At 37.9% G+C, this 24,955-nt stretch overlaps 2 protein-coding genes across 2 annotated transcripts in view; one reads left to right on the top strand and one right to left on the bottom strand.

The window, feature by feature from the left end:
* LOC115215462 (organic cation transporter protein-like) overlaps nucleotides 1-6,949 on the top strand; it is a 127,173-nt gene extending 120,224 nt beyond the window's left edge. The window contains exons 10-11 of the mRNA XM_036506073.1: nucleotides 5,046-5,209; nucleotides 6,854-6,949. Coding sequence (XP_036361966.1) covers nucleotides 5,046-5,209; nucleotides 6,854-6,932 — 243 coding nt within the window. The 3' untranslated portion in view covers nucleotides 6,933-6,949. The remainder of the gene's footprint in view (nucleotides 1-5,045; nucleotides 5,210-6,853) is intronic.
* LOC118764674 (organic cation transporter protein-like) overlaps nucleotides 1-24,955 on the bottom strand; it is a 429,478-nt gene that overhangs the window by 256,848 nt on the left and 147,675 nt on the right. The window lies entirely within an intron of this gene.

The following is a 24,955-nucleotide window of genomic DNA, read 5'->3' as shown; positions in this document are numbered from 1 at the left end:
TTCAAGTCATTGTTGCAATTTTATACCAATTGTTATTTTTACTTTTGTTATGTTACGATAATATTATACTTTAGTTTGATTTTAATTATTACTTACTACATTGTTATTATTATTTTTATTGTTAAAGTCAAAGCATCTGACATAAAATAGAGAAATGTTTTTGTTTCACTTTTAACACGTAATACTGAAATAGTGGAGAAGATATGATATTGCTATGGGCCCGCTCTAGGTAAGAAGTTGAACATTTTTCCGCATGAAACTACATGGACCCTAAGTAAGGCATGTGTAAAATTTGAATGAAATTGTTTGTGTAGTTCTCAAGGTTTAGGGAAACACACAGACAGACAGACAGAAAGACAGACACACATTCTCAGTTTTATATATATAGATATATATATTTGATGTATATATGATATATATATATGATATATATATACATACATAAAAATATCATGTACATTAGAACACGTTAAGAGGCTTCCAAATAGGAAAGCCTTGTGCTAGAAAGAGCAGTAGAAAACTCAAACCACTAATTATGGATAAATTCGAATAAGAATTATTAATTCTTATTACCCTAATATTATTTATTATGTTTAAATATTTTTTGATAGATTTGTTCGAAATTTTCCGGCATCCTCTCTGTCGCCGGAAATAAACTGCATCGACGCGGTTGTTTTGAAAAATTAGGATATACAGGCAACTAGTTTACATGCGAATCTAGTTGTGTGTATATTTGAAATCTAAAGGCACCCTACTGACGAAAACTAGCCTCAGTAAATATATTTTTTTACTGGAATGAGTTAGAAACCATGGTCTAGGAACTAAATTAGATGGTAAACGTTTTTAATTTTCAATCCTTTCGAGAATTTATCCATAATTAGTGGTTTGAGTTTTCTACTGCTCTTTCTTGTACAAGGCTTTCCTATTTGGAAGCCTCTTTCTAACATAAAAATTGACATCCTCGCAAAAGGGCTCAAATTTACACCAACTCCACGCAGAGCAAACCTAAATGAACTCAAGGATAATATAACAGAATTTTGCAGAAAATTAAGACTAGCAGAAGCATCAACCAGTTTCAATACTGAAGATGAATCACTAGTCAAGAACGAAAGTGAACACATCCCACACAGAGGAAGAAATAAAGATCTTGACGAATTCTGTAACCACATTGAGAACTTCCCCTACCATACTATACATAAACAGAAAGCTAACCCAAATTTTAACACTACACAATGGAAAGAACTGATAGAACTTCAAAATGATGAGGATATAACCATTAAGGAAGCAGACAAGGGAAATGCAGTTGTAATAATGGATACATCATACTACAGAAATCTTGTAATTTCCTTGCTTGATGACGACCTACATTATGAAAAAATTACCTACTACACCCCACAAAAAATAATGAAAACTCTATCTTCACTAATTAAAACCCATGAAAAGGAACTAACAACCAAAGAGATTGATTTCCTAACAAACTTCAAATGCAAACCTAGCCTTTTCTATGGTCTGCCAAAAATTCATAAAAGTCAAATTATAAATGAAACCATTAAAAAATCACCAAAGACATACATACACACACCCAACCCGGGGGACCTAAAACTACGACCCATTGTAGCTGGCCCAACCTGTGAAACACACAGACTAAGTCTGCTTATGGACATCCTCCTGAAACCCTTCCTTAAACATATCGATAGCCATATCAGAGATGACTTAGATATGTTAAACCACCTCCCAAAAAAAGCCAAGGAAGAAACAATCCTGGTTTCATTTGATGTAGTCAACTTGTATACCAGTATACCTCATAATTATGGACTGGAAGCAATTCAGTTCTGGTTAGACCAATTTCCGGAAGAAATACCAAAAAGGATCAGTAAAGAATTCATTACTAAATCAATTGAATTCATCCTACACAATAACCACTTCATGTTTGACAATACATTTTACCGTCAAAAATCCGGAATTGCTATGGGTACAAGGGCAGCACCAGTCATTGCGAACTTAACAATGGGATACATGGAAATAACCATTTACCAGGAATCCTTATCAATCTTTGGAAACCCCCTCTCTCAATACATAAAAGAGAACTGGAAACGATTCTTGGACGATTGTTTTATTCTCTGGAATGAAAACACAGATAAACTCTTAAAATTTAAAAACCTATTGAACAGCATGAACCCAAATATACAGTTCACAATGGAATACAACCAAAGGAACTCCCGTTCTTGGATATACTAATTAAAAAATTAACCTTAAAATAGAAACAGACATTTTCTACAAAGCCACAGACGCCAAACAATACCTTCTTTTTAGTTCATGCCACCCAAGACACACTAAAACAAACATCCCCTTCAACCTTGCAAGAAGGATATGCACAATAGTGTCAGAACAAAACACCAGGAACTTCAGACTGCAAGAACTCAAAAACACCTTAATTGACAGACATTACCCAACGCAACTCATAGAGGATGGGATCAGACGTGCAACAGAAATCAACATAGAAACTTTAAGAAAAGTTCAACACAACAACACACCTTCCCCGAAAATACTACCTTACATATCTACATACAACCCCAGAAACAAAGAAGCTTTCACCATCATCACCCAGAATTTACCAATACTTCATAAAAACCCAAAATTAAAGGAAATTCTAAACATACACCAAATCATTAAAAGCTACAAACAGCCTAAATCACTTAAAAAGATTCTCACAAAGGCAAAATTGTCTTCTAAAATTACGGATGCAAAAGTAAAAAAATGTGGTAGATCGAACTGTGCAACATGTCCTAACCTATTGGAAGGATCAGAATTCTTCTTTAAAGAGGGACAGAAATTCAAGATCAAATCTAACTTTACTTGTGCCTCTGAAAACATAATTTATGTCATTAAATGCTCGGGCTGCCACCAAGACTACGTGGGGTCCACGGGACTATCACTCAGACGTAGATGCACACTGCATCGACAACAGATTGCATTCCCAGAATATAGAATGATACCTTTTAGTGAACACATTGAGAAATGCGCAAAGCAACTACAACCACAATTTTTAATCTTTCCATTTTACCAATGTGCTTTCGGATCATCATCACAAATTAGACTAAATAAGGAAACATTCTTCATTGAAAAGTACAAACCCAGACTCAACTATCCGAACTCAATAATACAGAGAAATTCACACTAAAGGAAAAAAAAATTTTTAAGCGATTATCTCCCTTACACCGGAAGAAATCACTCACTACTTTCCCTTATCTAGAACTCTCCGTAGCAAAAATACAAGGATTACGTTATTAAAAATAAACATTAAGTCACAAGAAATTTGAAGAGCTAACTGCGAAACCGGTATTTCTTTAAAAATTATAAAATGATGTCATTTTAAGGAGGGAAAAAAATTTTTCCAATATTCTCCAGACATTTTGACGCAAATATATATATTTTTTAACATTTAAGCCTTCTGTCGTTTTTTCACTCTTTACTATTTTCTTATATATATATATATATATATATATATACATATATATATGTATGTATGTATGCATATATATATATATATATATATACATATATATATGTATCTATGTATGTATGCATATATATATATATATGTGTGTGGAGGCGCAATGGCCCAGTGGTTAGGGCAGCGGACTCACGGTCGTAGGATCGCGGTTTCGATTCCCAGACCGGGCGTTGTGACTGTTTATTGAGCGAAAACACCTAAAGCTCCACGACGCTCTGACAGGGTGGTAGTGGTGATCCCTGCTGTACTCTTTCGCCGCAACTTTCTCTCACTCTTTCTTCTGTTGGCCTGCTCGCTTACCCAGCGGGGTGGCGTCATTTGAAGGCTAAAACAATGCGAAGCGCATTGTGACCAGCGATGTGTAACAACATCTGATAGCCTGGTCGGTCACGGTGATCACGGTGATATATATAAATATATATATATATATATATATATATATAAAGAGTTTACAAAAAAAAGCAAAAGACGAAGTCAGGTGGTGTACAAAACAAACAGATGTATTATATATAACGCTCAGGAATAGAAAAAGTCTTTTAGGTTTCGAGCCTACTCTCTTCTACAGAAAGGGACACAGAAAAAAACAAAGAGAGAAACAAGGAAAGAAAAAATGTGTGTAGTGGCTAACGATTTATCATGGCGACTGACATCGGACAGAAAGGTCACACACCTTTTAAGATTTTTTTGAAAATGAGTAAAGAAGGGTTAATGGACGGCTGAAAGCAGTGGGAAGGAAGTAAGCGGAGGTAATGTTTTAGCCTGTGGTGAAGAGTGGGGAGGTAGGACTTGTAGTCCGGCATGGTGGAATAACAAGGAGGAGAAAAAAGGCGGGAAGGAAATTAAACGTGGGAAGGAAACATTCGAAGGGTGTGGGGAGAAAAAAGCACAAGCGTTAGATGAAAATAATAAAAATTAAAATTAAATAAAATAAAAAAATTAAATTGAATTTTTAAAAATAAGTAAATAAATAAATGATAAAATAATAAAATAAATAAATAAATAATAAGAAGAAAAAGGCGTGAGGAGAAGAGTATATATGCAAGGTGGGAGAAGAAGATAAAATAAAAATACAAACGATGAAGATGGAACAAATAGAGAGAAAGTGGGGAGAAAGGGAGAAGAGAAGATGAAAAGAGAAAAGAACGGAGGGAGAGGGAGACAAATAACGGGTGCAGACTAGAGAAAACAGAGTAAGGACATCCAGAGAAGGAGGAGACAACAAAAGGAAAGCCCAGAAAATACAGAAAAAGTTTAGAAGTGTAAAAATAAAGTGATGATAATAATAACAGTTTTACGTAAAGTTCAAAGGTTTTTGACGTCGTGGTGTATATATATATATATATATATATATATATATATATATATATATATATATATATATATATATGCTGAAATTAAAACACGGTGGTCATGGTGGGAACAACTTTGACCATAAGTGTGCTTGTTCAGTAATGATCTGGGGCCAAACAACAACAAAATAAACAAAACATGTTTTTAAATTGCTGTCCCTTTTTCTGTATATTTTTTTCAGTCAGATTTGGTTTCTGGCAAGCTTGGTCGAATAATGCCGATGGTTCTTATGGGAGCACTTTCCATAATCGCGGGGCTATTGTCATTGTTGTTACCCGAAACAAACAACCGGAAAATGATGGATAACTTCAATGATTTGACCAAATCTGGAGAACTGGAGTTAGCGTAGGTGTCTCTTATATGATTTAAACATCATCATCATCATCATTGTTAGCATTATCATCATCATAACCATCACTATCAACAACATAGTAATTATCATCATCATCATCATCATCATTATGAACCAAGAAGCCAGCCTTTAATTGATCATTCAACTTGCTAGAAATTACACCCTGTCACCTTAAAGAAAAAGAAGGACACGTTGAATATTGAGGCACAATGGTAAAAAAAACCAAGCAGATTGTTTAAGGCTGGAATGCTTTTGGCCCTAGGTTTCCTCAGTCAGAAATAATCTGGGTTACTTGGTGGCAGTTTTTTGTTTGGGTAAGGGTCTGAGCCCATAGCCATTGTGGAACTCTTCAACTTTGGTTACTCTGATGCCGTTAGAATGTCTCTTGTTGTGTTGTAAGTGAATGGCCACTGGGAGAAAGTGCCAGAAGAACAATGTCCTGGAGAGGAAAGATTAACTGTTGTGGTTAGCTTTGCTGTAGCATGGGCAAGACCAAAGAACAGTTACTATGAACTCAAAATTCTTAGAGGCACAAGATTCCAAAAGAAAAATTAAAGTGGTTGTCTGATAGGATGTTTGCTTCCCAACCACGTGGTTGCAGGTTCTGTTCCACTGTATGACACCTTGAGAAAGTGTTCTCTATTATAGCCTCGGGCCAACGAAAGCCTTATGAGTTGATTTGGTAAACAGAAACTGTATGAAGCCTGTTGTATGTATGTAAATATAGATAGATATAGATATAGTACATTTTTGTTGATTCTACCTCTATCGGATCTACAAACCACACACACACACACATATATACGCGTATGTATATATATATATATATATATATATATATATATATAAAGCAGCAACCACATTTTAAGTGGGGAAAATGCGCTACTTTTGTTTTTTTTATCTGTTATTTCTTAATTGCTTCAAGCATGAGACTGTGGCCATACTGGAGCACTGTCTTGAAGAATTTTTTACAGTCTGCTACATATTCTGACGGTGCCCTTTTGCTGAACCACTAAGCTCTGGGACTATATACACACCAATATAGTATATATAGTCCCAGAGCTTAGTGGTTCAGCAAATGGGCACCGTCAGAATATGTAGCAGACTGCAAAAAATTCTTCAAGACAGTGCTCCAGTATGGCCACAGTCTCATGCTTGAAGCAATTAAGAAATAACAGATAAAAAAAACAAAAGTAGCGCATTTTCCCCACTTAAAATGTGGTTGCTGCTTTGCTCCTTTTGTTGGCTGCCCTTGCAATGCCACTGGGGTTTAATGCAGGGCAATGAAGGGTGGACACTTCATGAGTGAAAAGAGGAGGGGAAAACGAGTGAGTCAGTGATACCTGAATGGATATGAGCTGAGACTAGCTAACTCCCAGGAGCAACAGCAGTGGAAGGGAAGGTTTTCACAAAAATAACATCATTGATTTAATAATAATCTTAATCATCACCATCATCATCGTCATCATAATCATAGTCATCATCATCATCACTATCATCATCATCTGCATCATCAGCAATAACAATATTGTCCTCCTAATCATCATCATCACTATTATCATCATATTTCAAATATTAAACATTAAATGTCTGATTGGCTCTTTCTTCTTTTTCTTTCTTTCTTTCTTCCCTTCCAGTACTAAAAAGGATGCGATTCTAAAGGAAGAAACTCACCCAATGAAACCGAGACAATCTGCTGAGGATATAAAATTTTAATGTACGTATGTATGTATATACATATGTGTGTGTGCATGTATATATGTATGTATGTATGTATGTATGTATTATGTATGTATGTATGTATGTATGTATGTATGTATGTATGTATGTATGTATGAATATGAGCACACACAGTTAGACAGACAGACAAACAGACACGCCGACAGACAGACAGATAGATAGATAGATAGATCATAAAAGTGAACGCAAGAAATGATAATGCACGATAGGATTGTAAAGGCATATGCTTATATGTGTGTGAGTGTGCGTGTGTGTATTTATATATATACATATATACACACATACATATATACATATATATATATATATATATATATATATATATATAGGGAGAATTCACAACAAAACACAAGACGAAGACAGGCAGTATAATACAGATGTATTAGTTTAACGCTCGGGAAGTGAAGTTACTATTAGCTCTCACTGCACATACAGCCATGTGCTGCCATCTGTTGGCATGCTACAGAACAAATCCGGGAACTTTCTGATACTACCATTATATATATGTATATATATTTATATATATATATATATATATATATATATATATATATATATATATATATATATATATATATATATATATATATATATAAGAAATATTGAATATCTAAATCTCTCGTAGAGACATGTACGGTGGTGGGGCGATAGAATGGTTGTATACTGTCAATCTAACAAGAACGTGACAGTAGGGGGTACACCACCGCTGTATAGCCCTAGGAAGCATCGAACGCCTCCTGATGGCTTTGACACATTTTTCCCTGTGTCCTTATATACATATACGAAGGGGAGACAAACACCCCCGGCTGCCGAAGCTGCATCTAGGAACACGTGTTTCAGGATCGTTGTCCTTTATCGGCCTAGAGTAGCAGACACCGGTCAGCTGGTGATATTTGTCTCGACTTCGTAATTGTATATATCTATAACTCACTGATTATCAAAATAAGAAATATTGAATTTCTAAATCTCTCGTAGAGACATGTACGGTGGTGGGGCGATAGAATGGTTGTATACTGTCAATCTAACAAGAACGTGACAGTAGGGGGTACACCACCGCTGTATAGCCCTAGGAAGCATCGACCGCCTCCTGATGGCTTCGAAACATTTTTACCTGTCCTTATATACATATACGAAGGGGAGACAAACACCCCCGGCTGCCGAAGCTGCATCTAGGGACACGTATTTCAGGATCGTTGTCCTTCATCGGCCAGCTGGTGATATTTGTCTCGACTTCGTAATTGTATATATCTATAACTATAATTATGTATATATATATATAGCTTTATATATTTTATATCGGTAGTATCAGAAAGTTCCGGACTTGTTCTGTAGCGTGCCAATAGACGGCATAACTGCATTAATAAAATAGGAAATGGATGTGTAAAAGATTTTATTGCGTACAACACATGACTCATTTTGGTTCTCTTCAGGTACATCAATAAAAAGTCTCACTAGAGATTTCTTGAGTCAGCTTCTATAGCGCTATATGTCCATCAAATTCGAGATTGTGTAAAATCAGAGAAAAATAATTGAAACGCAGAAGATTCAAATATGAACGTGGAAAGTATACATTCTAGTTTAGAGAAAATGACTGAATCAGCTTTCGCTGTTGTAACTGTTAAAAGAAAGAAGAGGAAGTAGAAATTGAAAGTGTGCTAACAAATCACCCAGCTTGCTGCCCTTATGATGATGATGGTGATGATGGTGATGATGGTGATGATGAAATCAATGGCAAAGCAAAAAGCGTTTGAACAATTGGTTGATAGTTAGGAACAAAACCCCCTGCATGGCAAATATGTGGCCCTTAGCAAACAGGCTGATGTAGACCAGAAGCACACCCTTCAGTGGCCATGGAGCACAGAGCTAAAGGCAGAGAGCGAAGGCTTTAGTTTGGCTGCTCAAGATCAGAGCTTATTGATCTGGAACTATCAAACCAATGTATTGAAAAATGGTGCAGACCCAAAGTGCCGATACTGCAACGATGGGATTGAAACAGTGGACCACTTTATCTCTGGGTGTAAGGTTTTAGCACCAGTAGAGTATAAATCTAAACATGACAGAGTTGGTCAATATCCACACTAGTTAACATGTCAGCATTATCAAATCAAAGCTGCTGACAAATGGTATAAGCACCATCATGAGGCTGGAACTGAGGGAGAAAACGTAACGGTCCTTTGGGACTTTCCAGTATGTACAGACCAGACCATCAAAGCTAATTAACCAGATATTGTTGTGAAAGACCAAAACAATAAGACCTGTTCACTGATTGACATGAGCATACCTTGTGATCATAATATCTCGGCAAAAAAGCTTGATAAGCTCAGAAAATATAAAGATTTGCTGATTGAAATCAAGACAGTTACAATACCAGTAATTGTAGGAGAACTTAGAATAATTAAAAAGGGAACTGAAAGTGATTTGCGGATAATCCCTGGCTTACTACCCTTGCAGGAAGTGCAAAAGGTTGTCTTAACTGGTAATTGGTCACAAGTATTGAGAAGAACATTGTTGCTCTTTCCTTTTCTTTTCCCCTTTCATTGTTTTTGTTTCCTCTTTTTCATTTGTTTTCTTTAATCTCTTTCTTTCCCCTGTCTTTCTTCCCTTTTTTCTATCTCATGACTTTGTAAATGAACAATCTGATGTGTTTATTTTGATGACCTGCCAATGAATACAATGAGTTTCTTTGCTCTAGGTGTTGGGAAGACACTCAGCAAGAATTGGAAGCGAAATTCAAAGAAGATAATAATAATAATAATAATAATAATAATAATAATAATAATAATAATAATAATAATAATCACAATAATAATTTTAATAACAACAACTATTACTACTACTACGGAAAAAACAACAACAAAAATAGCAATGATAATAATGATAATAATATAAATAGAATAATTTCATAAGGGTTAAGTACGTGAAGAAAACCTGTAGATCTTTCAAGGGTAACTTCTCTGACATTTGTCTGGGAAGTTAGGATTGGTTATCAACACAAACACCACCATCAACAACAATAAATGTCTATGAGCATTGATTTGAGGCTAAACACCCACTACAATACAATTACAATACAAGAACAATAGAACCACAACAACACACACACACATACACACACACACACACACACACACACACACACACACACACACACACACACACACACATGGCAAGAACCACGTTTTGATGCACACAACAAGTGATACAGTATAGAGGAAGAGCAACTGTCAAGCTCTGACCAAGTCCACCTTTCCCATTTCACAATGGCTACCACAAGAACATAGAGGGTAGACTGGACAGTGGAAAGAGAAAAGCATGTCTACACTGCAACATTTCACCCCTTATGTTGAACCATGTCAAATCCTGATGACCATCCAAACAGTGTCAAGATGATTCCCATAAATGTGCCACCCAAAATTTGCCAGTGACCGGCCACCTGTGTTTGCCGGTAAGGGTTGAATTAAGGGTCCAATTCAAGCACCTTCTCACTCAACATTTGTCCCTTCAGACTCCTAAGAATTTTATTCTTCGTGTAAATAGATGAACAGAATCCATCAGCATCAATTGAAAGAGGGTTATTTCAATAATGACTTGAAACCTGAACATCTCAGATCCACATCACTCACCCTTCTGCCAGTGCTAATATTTTCTCACTAGATGTGGATGCTATGTGCAATTGGCTGCCCCACTTCATGCAAGTTCTTGGCTTAACTGATATACACACACCACTCCACATGTCCTATTTGATGGCCACTCCTCAAGACTTGTCATCTGAGATGACACTCCACAGCAGAATGGCTTCTTTCCTCATAGCAGCATGATATCACTACCTCAAATTTATTATAACAACATTATATTACTACCTCTGCATGTCTGGAAGATCAGTTAGAAATAGTAGCTGAATCTCCCTCAAACTACTACATAATATCTTGTGTATGTTTACATGTATTTGTTTGACAAATCCCCTTAAGCTTGGATTTCATTCAATCAATGACCCCTATTTTACCAGATAATGTGATGTCCCTCTTGTCAGTATCTGTGCACAATCTTCCAACCGGCCACTTGTCTCACAATAAAAAATATTGAATTCCAATGGTTATACTACTGTGTTTCTGCAAGCCTAGCAGGCAGCTCGGATGAAACATCACATGACTGTCTTTTGTTTGTTATGTTCAGCCAATCACAACTGGAACTTTTTATTTATTTATGCGCCCTTTTCAAGCCTAGACAGGATCATAGGCCCGGTTTCCCGGTTTCTATGGCGTATGTGTTCCCCCCAGCTGGACGGGATGACAGTCCATCACAGCATTACTCAAGAAACAGGAAGAGTGAGAGAAAGTTGGGACAAAAGAGTACAACAGGAGTTGCCACCACCCCCTGCCGGAGCCTTGTGGTGCTTAAGGCGTTTTCGCTCAATAAACATACACAACGCTTGGTTTGGGAATCGAAACCGCGATCTTCCAACCACGAGTCCGCTGCCCTAACCACTGGGCAATTGCACCTCCACTACGCCCTTTTAAAGCCTAGCCAGGCTTATGGGCCCGGTTTCCCGGTTTCAATGGCGTATGTGTTCCCCAGCTGGACGGGACGCCAGACAATCGCAGTGTTACTCATTTTTGCCAGCTGAGTGGACTGGAGCAACATGAAATGAAGTATTTTGCTCAAGAACACAACTCGTCACCCAGTCCAGGAATCGAAATGACAATCCTAGGATCATGATGCTGACACCCTAACCACTAAGCAACGCGCCTCCACGTCTGATGAATCTACACGAGATGATTTTTTTCAAACTCTCACAAATACATTACTTACTCCATCTGTTTCTCCCTCTCCCCCTCTCTCTCTCCCTCTCACCTCTCTTTCTCCCCCTCTCTGTCGCTCTTTCTCTCCCTCTCCCTCTCTCACGCACTCATACACACACACACATTATAAATAGACACACACATCATTCTTTGCTTGCATTTTTTGTTATTTGAGATGTTTCAGAAATTCTTCTCACGACCATTTCTTCGTAAATATAAACAACGCCAAACATTATGATGCCATGGAATTTCTTGTAATTACTGTTGTTGTTGTTGTTTCCAATCTCTTGTCTTGATTTGATCTGGTGTGGTCAATTTAATATTTTTAATGGAATAAAACATCTGTTCTCCTATTTCACAATAGTCTTCAGCATCTTTTCATTTGTGTGTGAATTATCTTTAAGTAAGCCCGCCTTTCCATTCGGACACTACAAAACAACATCCCCCATCAAATTATGTTATCATTCGCCATCTCACAAGGAATAAATATCCATAACCCAGAGGAAAGGGAAAATAGATAAATACAGGAGCCTGACCGGCCACTATCAGTTTGTACTGGTTGCAGTAGTGACCTCAGGTGTTCTCAGACCCTGCACGGATGATTTACCCCACAAAATCAGAATAATTGTGGTCCACCTGACAAATGAGCCCTGCTAGGTGGATTGGCTGCTGAAGCAAGTGTTGCTGGCCATTCTCCACAGCAATGCCTTTGCAATCAAGTCCACAGAGCACCGTTGAACGTGCCATTTGGTCTGGGGTGTACCACCCTTTGCTTCCTTCTCCTCCCCATTTTCCGCTGCTTAATTCTCACCGTTTCCCCCCACTTATTTGTATTGTAGTTTTGTCCAATAAAGTTGGAAGACTAGCAATTTTGGTGATTTGTGTGTTGCACATAAGCTTAAACCAGAGTTCCTCAACTTTTCTCTACCTTTGGACTTTTTTGATTTCTTGTTTTCCTCTGAAGGAACCTCCGAGCCATTTGATGCTTAAAAAATCTTATTATATTTTTATAATGAAAGTATGAGATATTTTATTACACAGAGATTTGAATGGCAAATCTTTCAGGCACCCCTAAGAATCATATGGATAGCAATTTTAGGGGGAAGGGGGGACGAGATTAGTCAGTTACATCGACCCCAGTATTTGATTGGTACAGCATTTTATCAGCCTCAAAAGCATGAAAGCCAAACTTGCCCTCGGCAATATTTGAACTCAGAACATCAAGAGCCAGAAGAGATGCAGTTAAACATTTTGTCTAATTCTTGCATCTCGTTACCTGGAACTTTTACTAATAAGGATTTCAAATTTTGGCCAGCAATTTGGGGTGGGGGTTGTCAAATGTTCATTATTCATTTGTTTTTCTCTCTCCCCCATTTCTCACTCCTACAATAGACTCCCTGTAATTTTTAACTGGGTTCCACCAACCTGTTCACCTTGTGGCACTTCTTGCCACTGATACTTTAAAATGACTCCTCACCTTCTCATTCTGTTGACCCACAACATTAACAGTTACCTTCACTTTACTAATGACTACAATGGAGTCTCTGTCTCATGTCTGCTATTCTAATTTACCTGTCGAAGGTGCATGGCTTAGTGGTCAGTGCATATGTACCTGAATGTACAGGATGGGGCAGGGTGTAACACTAGCAGTCAGCTCTGTATTCTAGTCTCCTCTCCCTTTCTCTCTCTCTCTCTCTCTCTCTATGGCACCAGTGTTGTCCTGATACAACTTGGCATCCCTTTCGTCACAGAATGTCAAAACCCAACACAGACACTGCAACACCCTTTGTCCAACCCTCTAACACCACCATTTATCAACCACCCTTGGATTAGTAGAATCACAGAAAACACACACCCTGCATCTAGGGTCAAGCAAAAACAAAATGAGATTTTTTGCAAACAATCAAAATAAAACAACCAAACAAAAAATACAATAAAAAAAACAAATTAGTTAGAATCATGCAATTTTATTTATCTGTTTGTTTTTTTGGTGCAAATGGATTTAATCAAAATGGTTCCCTTATAAGGTAGTGTATATAGATAGTGTACATATATATATATATATATATATATATATATATATATATATATACATCGGTATGCACGGTTATAGAGCGTGTATACAGATGTAAACATTGACAAAAACACCTTTAGTTCATATAAGTAATCTCTATCATTATATATAATCTAAACATTAATTTTCTTTTATATTTAACATTCACTAAAAATATCCCTCCTCTTTCTATAAGTTACTTCTGATGTTATATCATATAACATTTTCAAACAATATTAATAGCGTTCAGTAAATCACTATACACATCCATCATTTTCAGTTAAAATGTCTTATTGACGAGTTTCATTTATTCACTTCCCTAAAGAGAAGATTACATTGCTTTACACCATTTTATTCTATTGAATAATATCAGTGAAATCTTCGAAACATGTGTCGGAAGTAAAACTATTTGAATTATACCTGCGTTAAACTCCATTTATTTTATATATATATATATATATATATATATATATATATATATATATATATATATATATATATATATATATATATATATATATATATGTATGTATATGTAAATACATGAATAATGAAAAACCCTAATGTTTTAATGATAGAAAGTTTCTCAAACCATTCGGAAAATCCCCAAAGAATGGTTTCCTCTCTTTTTATTCATTTCCTCCAAATCTTTTTGTTTTGTCTTTTGATTCTATTTTCCACAGAACTTTACACTTTAATTGCACATTGGAATATAAGAATTAAAAATAAATATGAAAATAAATTTAAAAGAAAATAAATGCATAACAATACTAATAATAAAAGTAATAATAAATATAATAACAGAGACCTTTATAACTTAATATCATTTAAGATAGCATGGAGATTTGAAAATGAATGGAGACCCTACCAGAAGGGAGAGAGTGAGAGAGAGAGAATTGGTGGAAGGAAATGTTGCACAAGTATATACATAATGAAGAAAAGCTATAAGTGCATAAACTCCTTTGTGTGTGTGTATATATATATATACATACACTCACCTGGGTATGTATATGCATTTGAAAAAGATTCAAACCAAATAAAATAGTATTCCCTGGATGAATGAAATCCTGTTTATACATGCAAGCCTGAGAACATGGGGTAATAATTGTAAAAATGAAAGTAGAAGAACAACATACTGGCAGTAAGGAGTGGCAGCACTGTGAAATGGACAAGTGTTTCATTAACTTGTAGTGCCAAGTTCAATTCCAGGTGTTGTTCTAGCTTGGCAAAGGTTGGCCTCCGTTCAGCAGATTTGTTCTACATATACAACACAAGAAGAGCAAGTTTCCTCTGTTGGTCCTCTACAACCCAGTGATGCTGTGGCTGTTGACTGTTTATTTATAGAGAGTAGCCCTAAAGATGGCAAGGGAATAAGGAAGATCTTTCTTTGGAGAAGGATAAGGGAAGTATGGTGTGACCTTAACAGATAAAAAGGCAATACTGAGATTTTTTAAATGATAAGGGCTGCACAGGGCTGCCTTAAAAAGGTAAAAAAGCTGTACAGGGCCCCTTTAAAAGGTAAAGGCTGCATAAGAATGTTCAACCAGACTGTACAAAGGCAACCATTTCATTCCTGACAACAAGGTATAAAAAATCAAAACAACAAAACAAAAAAGTAAAAAATAAGACAAAACAGCAGTTGAATTGAAATTTTCATAAGTCAAAACATCACACCTTGCTTCTTATTAAGGTTTTCTAGGGGTTTAGTCTTTGCTAACTCAACTCTAAGGCCCCTTGATTCCAAACCTTGCTTCCACACCTGAAATTTCTTCTCTAGTTCTTGTAGTGATTCAGCAATAAGTTCAAAGTTATCAGCATAGGGGAGCTTTCATGAGCAACACATCTGAAATTCCTGTTATGGCCAGAAGGTCTATGATGAACAAAAAGGGGGCTGAGAATCGATCCTTTGTGTACACTCCTACCTGTACACTGAATTCACTGTTATACTCGTTGCCAGCCTTCACCTTACAATCAGCATCTCTCTACCTGGTTTCTACAGCTCTCACCAGCCACTCATGTATCTCTAGCCTTCTGCATTGCCCACCAGATAAGGGAGCAGGGGAGCCCCTCAAAGGCTTTCTCCATTTCAATAAAAGCAAAGTACTTCTCCTGAAGCAGCTTCACCAAGAAGATAGCATCAGTTGTGCATCTTCCTGGCACAAAACCAAACTGCATTCCATCAAGACTCTCCCTTTTTAATTTTTGACCTTCTCTGTAACTTTCATCACCTGTTCCAGCAATTTGATACTTTTGTAATTATCTCAGTCTAAAGTATCACCTTTACATTTGTAGGGTTGACTATAATGTTGCTACTCCAACCATTGGGTGTGTCATCTTTAAGGACACCACCATGTCACCATAGGTGTGGAGAGGACTTTGCACTATCCACAAATTTGGTCAGTGGCCACCATTGTGTTGTCTCATAGGAACCTCCAGTTGTCCTCTATGTTATTCATATATTACTATCTTCTCCTCCTCTCCCTCCTTGCCAAATGCTTCATTTAGAATCTCTCTAAATCTCTGACTATTCAGAGGATCCTTAAGCTTCCAAATCTTTCTTTTCCAAACTGGTTTGCTTCTTGGTGTCTTTCTAGCCTGAACTCTGAATTCACTATTAACTAACACATGTCGAGGTTTGCACTCTTCACCTGGGAAGGGTTTTGTGTTTATAAGCAACCAGCTTTCCTGCTTTCTGGTGAGAATATAGTCAATCTTGCTTTGTGTGGCCACCACATTAATAAGTGAACAGGTGACTGGTTGGTTTCTTGAAGTCATTATTGCAAATAATAAATTGTGCGCACTCAACTAAATGCACAAACAAATAAATATATTCATATGCATATGTGTATATGTGCCCATGCAAATATGTATAAGTTATTTCTTATGCAAGTCATTCAATTGCTGCACCTGGTTTGTTACGGTTGGAATGGCATTGATGTTATTCCTTTTAAATCGAGTTACTCAAATGGAATATTTTAAAATGTAAAAAACAACGAAGAGTAATAAATCACACCCGCTACAAATACTGTACACGTTGTGTTAAAAATAGTGAAATTATGAAGAATTCCTTTGATTCTCGTTGAAATTCTTGGCCACCAACTGCATTTATTTTCCTGGCGATACGCTTTATTCTTCATCATCATCATCATCATCCTCATCATCATTTTGCCATCATCATCCTCAACCTCATTATCATTATCATCATCCTTTAATGTCCATGTCCCATGCTCACATTTAGTATTCAAAGGATAGGAACACTAAGTATGATTTAATGGGGTCCATTATTAGTTAGGCACCATCATACAATACTGGTAATTTTAAACGTGATCTTTGCTTTGGGGTATTATATAATTTCTTTTAAATAAATATCATTGAATTATAAAGGTATTTTACAATGAAATGTTCTCACAAATATAGAAAAACATTTAAATACTTCAATTCTAAATAACTCATTAATTGTAATTGCTTTTCACATAATATGACACGCATATTTTTTTCTAAAAATGTTAAGCATATTTTATAGATAGGTAACTAATTGTTGTGACGTAGGATTTTTATGAGGGGGTGCTGAAAATTTCTTGGCTTTGGGTAAAAGAAAATACATAAGAATCAGTTAATTGTGATGTTATACAACATATTCCCCCCTCACACTCACACACATATTGCAGCGGTCCTTCATTTTTTTAAACCCTCTAAAAAGAAATCGAAATGTTGGGCCTCAACCAAGCGTCGGTACCAGCGATCACATTCGAATTGGAGTGAAATTTTGTTCCCTTGGGGACTTTCTTCAGTTGTGGAAGGAGGTGGTAGTCGGAGGGGGCCAAGCCAGGAGAGCAAGGAGAATGGACTACCTATTCGAAACCAAAGTCACATGTTTTCTGTAGTTTCATGTGTTGTGTGTGCTGGTGCATTGTCCTGCAAGAACAGGATATTACGGCTCAGCTTTCCCCGGTGTTTCTGTTTCAAATCTTCCTGTAGTTCGTCCAACAGAGACATGTAGTATTCTGCGGTAGATTTGAAAAATTAGAATGTATAAGCATTTTTTATATTCCATCCCGTAAAGATTGCCATGAACCTCCAAAATGAACATTGCTGCATCTCTTCTGAAACAACTGCAAAACTTGTGGTTGTTTTAGCTGTTCTGCATCAATGTTCTTTGGTACTCGTACACCTGCACTAAGATTCTTCTTCCGGATCATGAACTTGAACTTGGCCCTAACCATTTTGTGACCAGTATCACAATCAGTACCACGCAATACTCCCCTTCAAATCTAAACTCCCCCTCTCTGGAATGTTCAACATTCCTTCCTCCCCTTCCTACCTGCATCTCTCAAATTCCCTCTCTGGAATGTTCAACATTCCTTCCTCCCATTCCTCCCCTTCACCTCTCAAATCCCCCTCTGGAATGTTCAACATTCCTTCCTCCTCTCCCTCCCCTTCACTTCTGAAATCCCCCTCTCTGGAATGTTCAGCATTCCTTCATCCCCTTCCTCCACTTTATGTCTCAAAACCCCCTCTCTGCAATGTTCAACATTCCTTCCTCCCCTTCCTTCCCTTCACCTCTCAAATTTCCCTCTCTGGAATGTGCAACGTTCCTTCTTCCCCTTCCTCACTTCACCTCGCAAACCCCTATCTCTGGAATGTTCAACATTCCTTCCTCCCCTTCCTCCACTTTACCTCTCTGGAATGTTCAACATCCCTTACTCACCTTCCTCCCCTTCACTTCTCAAATCTCTTTCTCTAAATGTTCAACATTCCTTCCTCCCCTTCACCTCTCAAATCCCCTTCTCTGCAATGTTCAACATTCCTTACTCCCCCTCCTCCCCGTCACCTCTCAAATAACCCCTCGCTGGAATTTGAAACATTCCTTCCTCCACTTCCTCCCCTTCACCTCTCAAACCCCTGTCTCAGAAATGTACAACATTCATTCTTCCCCTTCCTCACCTTCACCTCTAAAACCTGCTCACTGGAATGTTGGACATTCTTTCGTTCACTTCTTCCCCTTCACTTCTCAAGTCCCTTGCTCTGGATTGTTCAACATTCCTTCTTCCCCTTCCTCCACTTCGTCTCTCAAATCCCCCTCTCGGGAATATTCAACATTTCTTCCTACACCTCTTCACCTCTCAAATCACCCTCTCTGGAATGTTTAACATTCCTTCCTCCCCTTCCTCCACTTCACCTCTGAAATCCCCCTCTCTGGATTGTTCAAAATTCCTTCCTCCCCTTATTCCCCTTCACCTCTCAAATCCCCCACTCTGGAACGTTCAACATTCCTTCCTCCCCTTCAGTTCTGAAATACACCCCTCTCTGGAATGTTCAACATTTCTTTCCCCCCTTCCTCAGCGTCACCTCTGAAATCCCTCTTTCTGGATTGTTCAAAATTCCTTCCTCCCCTTCCTCCTATTCACCTCTCAAATCCCCCTCTCTGGAATGTTCAACATTTCTTTCTCCCCTTCCTCAGCGATACCTCTGAAATCCCCCACTCTGGAACGTTCAACATTCCTTCCTCCCCTTCCTCCTATTCACCTCTCAAATCCCCCACTCTGGAACGTTCAACATTCCTTCCTCCCCTTCCTCCTATTCACCTCTCAAATCCCCCACTCTGGAACGTTCAACATTCCTTCCTCCCCTTCCTCCTATTCACCTCTCAAATCCCCCTTTCTGGATTGTTCAAAATTCCTTCCTCACCTTCCTCCCCTTCACCTCACAAATCTCCCTCTCTGGAATGTTCAACATTCGTCCCTTCCCTCCCTCCCCTTCACCTCTCAAATCCCCCTTCCTGGAAAGTTCAACATTCCTTCCTGCCCTTCACCTCTCGAATGTTCGTTCCTCTCTGGAGTATTCATTATTCTTTCCTCCCCTTCCTCCCCTTCCTCCCCTTCCTCCCCTTCCTCCCCTTCACCTCTCAAATCACCCTCTCTGGAATGTTTAACATACCTTCCTCCCCTTCCACCCCTTCCCCTCTCAAATGCCCCTCTCTGGAATGTTCAACTTTCCTTCCTCCCCTATCTTCCCTTCACCTATCAAATCCCCCTCTCTGGAAAGTTCAACATTCGTCCCTTCCCTTCCTCCCCTTCACCCGTCAAATCCCGTTTTCTGGAATGTTCAACATTCCTTCCTCCCCTTCACCTCTCAAATCCCCCTCTATGGAATGTTCATCATTCCTTACCCACATGTTTATAATTGTGTGTATGTATGTATGTATGTGTGCATGTATGTATGTATGTATGTATATATGTATGTATGTATGTATGTATATATGTATGTATGTATGTATGTATGTATGTATGTATGTATGTATGTATGTATGTATGTATGTATATATGTATGTATGTATGTATGTATGTATGTATGTATATATGTATGTATGTATGTATGTATGTATGTATGTATGTGTGCATGTATGTTTGTATGTATGTTTGTATTATGTATGTATGTATGTATGTATATATTTGTGTGTCTGTGTTTGTGTCCCACCCCCAATCGCTTGACAACCGATGTTGGTGTGTTTACGTACCCGAAAGTTAACGTTTCAGCAAAGCGACCGATAGAATAAGTACTTGGCTTACAAAGAATTAGTCTTGAGGTCGATTTGTTCGGCTAGAGGCGGTGCTCCAGCATGGCCGCAGCCCAATCACTGAACCCATTAAAGGAATTTTAAATAATCGTTACAGTTGTGTAAATATAAATCCTGATGTTAAAGTAATATTTTAATTTTATTCTTAAATTTTTCTCGTGCAATAAAAGGACAGACTATGCACTGTAATTCAAGGGTAAATGTTTAATCTTATCCAACAAACCACTGGATTACAGAGATTACTCCTATCCTTAAGTTAATCTACCATCAAATTTCATGGACTAACAAAATAAAACCACATTATCAGGTTTAAGAAATATGAGAGTTATTTCCCTTTGTTAGTTTTGTACGCTTATTATAAAGATAGTTACCTCCCTTACTAAATGATCCCGATTTCATTTTGAAATTAAAACGTTATCTCTTATCCAGCTTCCAAAAAAATGGAATTTTCAAAATTTCATTAATACCATGTAATATCGTGTAATATATTCTGCCCTCTATTGAGTAAGCAAACCCTGTTTTTTTTTAATTTATTAGGTTATCAAGAAAGTTCTTGTGGTTTTTAACCTTTAAATTCAGATGCACATATCTCGGCCCAAACAAAACTTTATTAATAGAAAGAAACACCATCAGAATCAACAGACTTTTGCCAACGCGAAACAAGTTTATTTATGCCAGTAGCGTGAAAATCCTGCGTTCTGGTGGTGATGAAGTCGTTGAAGGCGTCTTTGGCATCGTCTTGGTTTTTGAAGCATCTCTCACGCAGGAAGTTGTCAAGATGCTTGAAAAAATGGTTATCGGTAGGCGAGAGGTCTGGTGAGTATGGCGGATGAGGCAGAGTTTCGCAGCCCAATTCGTTCAACTTCTGCAGGGTCAATTGTGCGACGTGCGGCCGAGCATTGTCGTGGAGAAGAATTGGTCCTTATCTATTGACCAATGCTGGCTGTTGTCGGAGTTTCTTATGCATTTCATACATTTGCTGACAGTACTTCTCCGCCGTAATGGTTTCGCTTGGATCCAAATAGCTATAATGGATGAGACCGGCAACAGACCACCAAACAGTCACCATGGCCTTCTTTTGGTGCAATTTTGGCTTCGGGAAGTGCCGTGGAACTTCGTCGGTGTCCAACCACTGAGCTGAGTGTCGTCGGTTGTCCTAAAAAATCCACTTTTCATCGCAAGTCACAATCTGGTCGAGATACGTGTCGTTCTTCTGCGTAAAAGAAGGGAAGACGACACTTCAAAATGGCGTTTGGGGGTGTATGTTTCCGTTAAAATAAATTAAAGATACAAATATAAAGTTTGAAAATAAACAGATATATAAAAAATAGAACACAGAATAAATAAATATCTTTGGCATAAAAAATGAGAAAAAATGAGATACAAACTTGAAACCTACTAGAATAAAATTGCTATGTGTATGAATGTATGTATAATACGAGAATTTTAATGGAGGTAAAGCTCCACTATATAGTACAACTGTTTTTTCACCCGTATATGAGTTAACGATTAATAAAATTTGCTATACGATAAAAATTTCAGATATTTCTCTTAAAATATTCACACAAGCAAATTCAGAATTCACATGTAGGACATGGGGTATTATTCCATTCCAATATCCACATATTTATATTAGGAGTTTCAGGATAACAATATAGAAGTATTAACATAAATAAGAAATATAACAAGATAAACATAAAAACCTAAAATATATAAGGGGTATCATGAAGCTAGAAAATAAATTAAGAGAAACGATTGAAAGTATTTGTCCAAACCTGCGCCCGTTTCACAAAAGTTTTAACGGCTTGTAGGAAATAGTCCAAATTCACCTCACTCTGTAAAAACGTTTCCTTCCTCAGGGTTCCTTTCTCCGGGTAAAATCAAGTAAGGCACTACATGGTGACAGATTTCTTTATTAGGTATAAAGCCCCAAACACAGAGGGGACACCACAAGGACAGACAACACCAATTTGAACAACAATGGCAACAATTCGAATAACAATTCAATAATTATTTCAGCATTAACCCACGTAAACATAATAACAACGCCCAAGGTGACAATTCAATTGGAGGATTTCTTTATTAGGTATAAAGCCCCAAACACAGACGGGACACCACAAGGACAGACAAGACCACAGTGGGGACAAAAAACATAAACGAATGTAAATGAGATGAAATTATATAAAAAATGAAAATGGTTGCATGGGCCCCACTTCCATGCGGTACCATTTGAACCGTTATATACATTATCTACAATTGGTCTTCGATTTTTCACTACTTTTTTTAAACATAGCATAAAACACTTTACTCTTACTTTTTTTTTACTTTTTCTCCCTTTTTTATTTTTTTTTACCTTTTTCTTTTTTCTTTCCTTTTTTTCTCTCAATTTAACAAACATATTTTCTTTTTAATAGTACTTCTTCAATGGTTCGATTTCTATTAAATCCACAACTGGCGGCAATTCTTTGAAATCCACCCTCACTCCTGGTGGTCAGTACTATCTCCACACATTTCTTCCAGTTTCTTGTAGTTTTCCTTTTCTATCACTATCGCCTTCATATCCTCTGCATATATGTATGATGCTACTTTCACTCTTACTATTTCATTAAACTTGACTATCTTCTTCTCTGTTTCTACATTCTTTGGGTAGGTCACGTAATACCATACTCCATTTCCTCCTTGTATTTTCCTTCCTTTATTTTGAACTCTTTGTTCTCTCTTTTCCTCCTCCACTCTAAACAGTCTCTCCATCTCTTCTTCGGCCAGTTGAATTTCCGAATCCTTTCCCACCGGAACAACTGGTATCTTTACTTGTAGCTCCACTTTCTTTTACTTTCTTTCTCTGTCACCCTTTTGTCTTCCTTCCTGCTGACCTCCTTCACAGTTTCTTTTCTCATCTCTTCTCTCTTCTTTTTCTGTTTCTCTGGCGGACATCCCTTCCCTCCGCTCTTCCTTCTTTTTTTTACCACAGTAAAATCATCCTCTGTTTTTTTTTCCTTTGCCTCGACCTGTTCTACCTGGTCCACGCTCTCTTCTCTCTCCACCTGCTCTCCTTGTTGCTTTTTCTGGGTGCACCATGCCTTCATGTGGCCCTTTTCTCCACATGAAAAGCATATCGGCGGCCTACCCTCCACTGTAACTCTCAGTCTCACATCTTCTGGGAGGACAATCTCATCCCCCACACTGTTCCAATCCTCCGTTGTTGCCTGTATAGTCAATTCAATTCCATAAACCCAGTAGTCCACCTTCTGGGTCCTCGTGGCCTTCAAAATCTTTCCTTCTTTCATATTATACGTTATGGCTGTCATCAGCCATGCCTCCTTCAGTTCGGGTGGCACCTTATCCACTCGTACTTTGGCCACACGTTTGCCACAGTACGAAGGCAAGAGCACCCACTCCTCCGATCTTATAGCCTCCGTGGAGTGTTTAACTGCTTCCTCCTCCGTTGCGAAGCGCACCTCCACAGTCGCATATCTTCTTCCTCTTGTAACGAATGCTGTGTATCTTTTTATGTCTTTGATACATTCTTCTATTACCGCTATAGGGGCAACCTCTATTTTCCTAGTGGCTGCCTTCATGGTTTTGTACACTACTGTTCTCTTTGTCACATTCGTAGATAGCTCCTCGGGTGGCTTCAGCTTCAAAGTACTTCCTTCCATTGTGACTAATTTTTCACACTCCTTCTTCACCTTTCGAGGTTCCACTTTAACTCGCGGACCTCCAACTCTTGCACGTCTACTCCTTCGCCAGTTACGGCCGCATAACTTGGGCCTTCCCCTAGCGCCTTTTCCATCTCCCCACAATGGGGAACAAAACAACAATTACAGAATCAACAATGGTAACAATTTGAACAACAATTCAATAAATATTTCAACATTAACTCACGTACACACAATAACAACGCCCCAAGGCACTATACAGCGAGTTTTATTATTTTCCATAAGGGGTGAGCAAAGAGGGGGACAGCACAAACAAACTTTGGGGTCGACAAATGAGATATAAAAATTTAAATTGGTGTATATGATTAATCGAATGGTACACAAAAACGATAATTACAAACACTAAAAACCAATGAGAGAAAAATAAACTGGTATGCTCCGCCCCCCCCCCCCCCACGAGCCCTGTCTTTTCATCCATCGACACCTTGTTTTTTTCCTTTATGACGTGTTCACACAGGGCCTTTCACACCCAACATCCGTGCAACACGCATCCATCGTTTTTTAAACACCTTCTCAGACAGACACCTTCTTTCCAGCTCCACTTTTCTTTTCAAGTGAAACTTAAAGAAGTTCACTAAAGCGAGGCCAGATATGAAGTTGCCTGTCCTAATCCCTTTCATCCCTGTCTTCCAGATCGCCTCTTTCACCATTGCCACTTCTACGAGAAAGCAATTCTTACATTCATTCGTGAGGAAATCCGCGACATAATTTCTTTTCCTCAACAGGCCCTGCCCTGTTTAACGTTGTCCTAAAACTGATCAAAGAGGAAAAGGATCCCATCACCTTTAAACGGAGTCTGGACAGATTTCTTCAAGGAATACCAGATAAGCCACCCATACCTGGATACAACT

Source organism: Octopus sinensis, linkage group LG9, assembly GCF_006345805.1.
Source record: "Octopus sinensis linkage group LG9, ASM634580v1, whole genome shotgun sequence".
In the NCBI taxonomy this organism is placed as follows: domain Eukaryota; kingdom Metazoa; phylum Mollusca; class Cephalopoda; order Octopoda; family Octopodidae; genus Octopus; species Octopus sinensis.
Note: the sequence above shows the minus strand (reverse complement) of the source record. Positions and strands in the feature narration are given on the sequence as shown.